At 33.7% G+C, this 4,889-nt stretch overlaps 1 protein-coding gene across 1 annotated transcript; it reads right to left on the reverse strand.

Moving 5' to 3' along the window:
• Nucleotides 1–3,216: 3,216 nt before the first annotated feature.
• On the reverse strand, nucleotides 3,217–4,548 carry LOC110901606. The gene is made up of 4 exons (XM_022148417.1): nucleotides 4,154–4,548; nucleotides 3,466–3,553; nucleotides 3,314–3,382; nucleotides 3,217–3,222 (listed from the first exon to the last, which is right to left on the reverse strand). Exons 1-4 carry the CDS (start codon nucleotides 4,546–4,548, stop codon nucleotides 3,217–3,219), a joined length of 558 nt encoding a protein of 185 aa, XP_022004109.1.
• Nucleotides 4,549–4,889: the final 341 nt, after the last annotated feature.

The raw sequence follows: 4,889 nt of genomic DNA on the forward strand, positions 1-4,889 counted from the left end.
AACAAGGCATTTACTACACACTAACCGGTTATGAAAAGGAGGAGCCGAAAACAAAGAGGAGAGAATGAGAGAAGATGAAGTGTCCGAGTGATCCGAGCTTGACCGAGTCCTTGTCCGAGATCCTTGCTTGAACCGAAAAGAGAAGAAGAGTGGTGTTGTTGTTTGGAGTTTTCTAGTTGAGAGAAAAAGAGGAGAAGTGTGTTTGTGTGTTGTGACAAAATGAGGAAAATGAGAAGGAGGTTGGAATTTATACAAGGGTCACGAGTTGGGCTTGGGGTTTCGGCCCAACCGGTTTCGGCTCATTAGGCCCACTCGAGACCGAGTGGCCCACTCGCAACCGAGTGGTTGCGAGTCGTGGTCTCGGGTCGTGGTTTCGGCTCTCATATAATTATATATATAATACATACATGTCACACATATCATGTAAAAGTCACGTTTCCAATTAATAATAATCATATATGCACAAAATATTACAAAGTGTTCGTTCGGAAAAACCTCGAGTGTCACATTATCCCCAAGTTTTAAGAACTTTCGTCCCGAAAGTTGAAGCAGCCACTGCCAAGCTAGCGTGTTTCAACGGGGTGTCACATCAGCCAAAAGTAAATATAATAATAAAAGAGAAAACTGAAAATATGTTAAAAGTTAAAAGTAATTATGAAAAATAATATATTGATATAATAAAATATTAAAAAGATACATATTATTTTAAATTTAAAATTACTATTAATGGTAGCTCGTAAACATGACGAACATAAGTTATTAAATAAATATCAAATTAATTGAGAAGGCAAAGATGAATTAAAAAAAATAGAAAAGAATTACTAAAACAAAAATAAATGATAAAGGAAATATAGTTTTAGAAAAGGAAAAGATGAAAATACGTTAAAAGCTAAAAGTAAATATAATAATAAAAGAGAAAACTGAAAATATGTTAAAAGTTAAAAGTAATAATGAAAAATAATATATTGATATAATAAAATATTAAAAAGATACATATTATTTTAAATTTAAAATTATTATTCATGGTTGCTCGTAAACAATATATATAAAATAAAAGGGAAAACTGAAAATATGTTAAAAGTTAAAAGTAATAATGAAAAATAATATATTGATATAATAAAATATTAAAAAGATACGTATTATTTTAAATTTAAAATTACTATTCATGGTAACTCGTAAACAATATATATAAAAAGCTAAAAGTAAATATAATAATAAAAGAGAAAACTGAAAATATGTTAAAAGTTAAAAGTAATAATGAAAAATAATATATTGATATAATAAAATATTAAAAGATACATATTATTTTAAATTTAAAATTATTATTCATGGTAGCTCGTAAACAATATATATAAAATAAAAGGGAAAACTAAAAATATGTTAAAAGTTAAAAGTAATAATGAAAAATAATATATTGATATAATAAAATATTAAAAAGGTACATATTATTTTAAATTTAAAATTACTATTCATGGAAACTCGTAAACAATATATATAAAATTAGATACAAATTATGGAGTTCTTAATTCTTTTTGGAATACTAAATTGAGATTTTGATAGTGCCATCAAAATACTTTTGATAATTTGGTAGTGATAAAACATGATTCGGAAAAGATTATTCAAGCCATTACCAACTAAGATTGCTACACTTCGAGAAAGTAAATGTGCCATACATGATTTATTTTACCAATAAAGTAGAAATTGTTAATAACACAACTTTTAGTCTGGGTGTGGTTCGGTATTGTCAAGATTGGAAATGATTTTCTAGCCTTAATACTCTTTTTATCCTCTGATTCTGTTTCACTTGAATCTGAAAAGAGTCATTTTGAGCAATAGACGTCATATGGGTTGGATCATATGTAGGTGCAGCTGTGTAGTGGCCAACTTGGTTCAAGAGGATGATTATGTATTTAGTTTACCCATATTATACAAGTCTTCATACTTGTATGTCTAAATTATATTCCATTCCGGTCATCGTTTAATCAAGCATATCGTTTTTGATACTTTAAGCTTGCCGGTCTAAGTCCACGACCAAAATAAGACCTGTTAGCATTCTAATTGTTATTTATACCATCATTCCAGACTAGAGCCTTCCCGTAAATTGTACCTACAGTTACTTAATTGAATACGGCTGAGTTATTATAAATCTTGCAATTTAAGACAAGAGCTAGCTCAGGTAAATACTCTTAATCTATTTTCCCTTATACAGGCTTGGGATACGGTAAAATAATTATCGCATGGTCGGGTAAGGGATTCGGAGACCAATGTGTCGGGAAATCCAAATAACCCATTTTAATACGTATTGCTTGACTGAAACATTGGGGGTTAATGCGACCGTGTCCTGGATATCCTTGACTCATTTAATTGTAAGTGACAACGACCTAAGCACGTGGTGTATGCATACACCTGATAGATGCGATATGGTTTATTATTCCCTAAAAAGGGAATAAGATATAAATTTTGATACCCAAATATGGGTTTCCCGGAAAGGGATAAGTGGTGTGTCGGTTAATCATGAACCAGCATAGTTTTCGGGCCCCGTATGTGGGGCAAGTATGTAAAACTGATAACATGAGATATAGTTTGTCCCAAGTTATAAAAGATTTTTCGTGCCTTGTGCACCTAAATCAATTTTTGAAAATGATTTCAAAATGTGCCAGTTGATTGTATTTACCAGTGAAAACTGACGTATTTTCAAAAGACTAAGTGACAGGTACAAATACGTAAACAGGCTGGAAGTTGCTCGGATTTGTTAGACGAGGAATTTGCAACTCCTTCGCATAAGCCATTAGTATGATGTTCTTCTTTTGTATATAATGATCCGCCTGTGGATGATTGTTACAAGTTCGTCTGTACTTATTACTTTGGTATTTTCAGACAATCGAGTTTGTAATAATATTTTTATATTCAAAAGACTTCCGCTGTGCTATTTTGTGTATGTTTGACTATGACGATACCAATTTTACATCACGATACTCCCGACCGTGCCCACCGGGCTGAGCTGTAAAAATCGGGGTGTGACAATATAGCATAACAAAACAAATTCATATTGTGTAATTGATTTTCATTTTTTCTTATATAATTCATATTCGTATTTATATTTACTAGTGGGAATGCCCGCGCGTTGCAGCGGGTGTCCCGAATGATTTCATATTCAATTTATTTTTTGAGTTATATACGTGTAGCTACAGAACACAAATCAAGCGTTTAAGTCACTTATAGCTACAAAACACAAATTAAGTGTTTAGACAATAAGTTTCTGCTCAAAACACAAACTAACGTTGACGATATCGATGTTTATTTAATGAAGTACTGTAACAACTATGACGATTATAACAGCCAAAGCTATGCTTCCCCAATTATACCATCCTTCTTTGATCCACTGAAAATAAAGTACAAGATTAAAAAAAAAAAAAGAAACGGAAATATTATTATCTTATGATAAACAAGATATGATTCGCTTACCTCTGTTTTTATTCCTAGAGCCAAAGAAGCAGCAGCCGCTACCATCAAGATGATCAAGGTTGTATCGCGACAAGCATCCAACAGAAACCTCAATCAAAAAGAAAAAACAATGTTGTCATTATATGATATTAACCTGATTTAAGTTAAAAATAATAAAAAAAATCAATGTTGATTATGGTATTGACACGTGTAATTTCTTTTAGTCATTTATTAAAAGTAGGATTAGAAAATTGTTTTGTTTCCCCCCAAAATCACTGATGTATTAAGGTTTTTTTTGGAAAAGAAAACTTCATTAAAACAAACACCTCTGACCCAAATGGGCAAAAGGCCAAAAAAAATACGCAAACCTCTGACCCGAACGGGCAAAGAACAACAAATTACAACATATACATAGGGTATTTACACCACTCCACCCAACTAATATAATTACAGGACGTTTTTTTTAACCCAGGCAAAACCTCTTGATTTTATCTCCCCTAAAATATCATTCGGGTTACGACTAATCTGATTAAACACCATATCGTTCCTTCCTTTCCAGATGCACCAACATGATATAATCACCAAGCCTTGAATGACCTTTTCTTTCTTACCAGCTTGAGAGAAGTTGTGTATTTCCAAAATATCCTTAAAAATTAAAAATATATAACGGGGGGGGGGGGGGATTTTGCACTAAATACCGAACTCCGACCAAACTCGATTCGCCATAGCACAGGCAGTAAAGAGATGCTCCACCGTTTCCTCAAAGTCCCCATAGAAAGGGCACATAACCGATATCAGATCCACATTCCTTCTTCTTAGATGAACCCTCGTAGCAAGCCTATCCAAATTACCCCTCCAAGCCACAATATTACATTTAAGCGGCACCCATTTACACCAATCAAAATTCGGGAGATGACAGTTACCCCTCTCGGTAATTAACACCTTTTTGACGGCCTTCACCGAAAAACCGTCTTGGCTCCCATCGTTCCAAAACCAAACATCCTTATTATCTGAAAGCATCACCTCATTAAGCACCTCTTGACACTCTTGCCATTCCTTGAGCTCCACATCCGACTCGGGCAGTCTTGACCAATTCCACACCATACCACCATTTCCGCGACTCTAAACCGTTTTGTCAAAATCCCTGCAAGATTTAAACAGTTCCAATCCAAACAGGAGTGGCCATCTTTCCAAAAAAGGAAGATCGCCCGCCCAAGTATTTATCTAGAAACGAGTCTCCTCCCTGTTCCCTGTCTTCCCCATCATTAAACTATTTAAACCCTTACCGTTTAACTTAATATTAGAAATCACCATAACTATATTATTCCAACACCACGCGATGCTACCGTTAGACGGCAGGAAGCTCCTTTCATTGCTTTTGCTATGGCACGCTTCCACCACCTTCCTACAAAGATTTTGATTTTCAACGTTGTACCTCCATCCCC

This window comes from Helianthus annuus, chromosome 13, assembly GCF_002127325.2.
Source record: "Helianthus annuus cultivar XRQ/B chromosome 13, HanXRQr2.0-SUNRISE, whole genome shotgun sequence".
NCBI classification, from domain to species: domain Eukaryota; kingdom Viridiplantae; phylum Streptophyta; class Magnoliopsida; order Asterales; family Asteraceae; genus Helianthus; species Helianthus annuus.

Excerpts from the sequence above, each read along its gene's own strand:
- LOC110901606 (XM_022148417.1), bottom strand. The coding sequence starts at position 4,548 with ATGGTGTGGAATTGGTCAAGACTGCCCGAGTCGGATGTGGAGCTCAAG. Across the intron at positions 3,554-4,153 it reads GCTATGGCGAATCGAGTTTG|GTTTCTGTTGGATGCTTGTC; the intron begins GTCGGAGTTCGG and ends TTTTTGATTGAG. Across the intron at positions 3,383-3,465 it reads CTCTAGGAATAAAAACAGAG|TGGATCAAAGAAGGATGGTA; the intron begins GTAAGCGAATCA and ends CTTTATTTTCAG.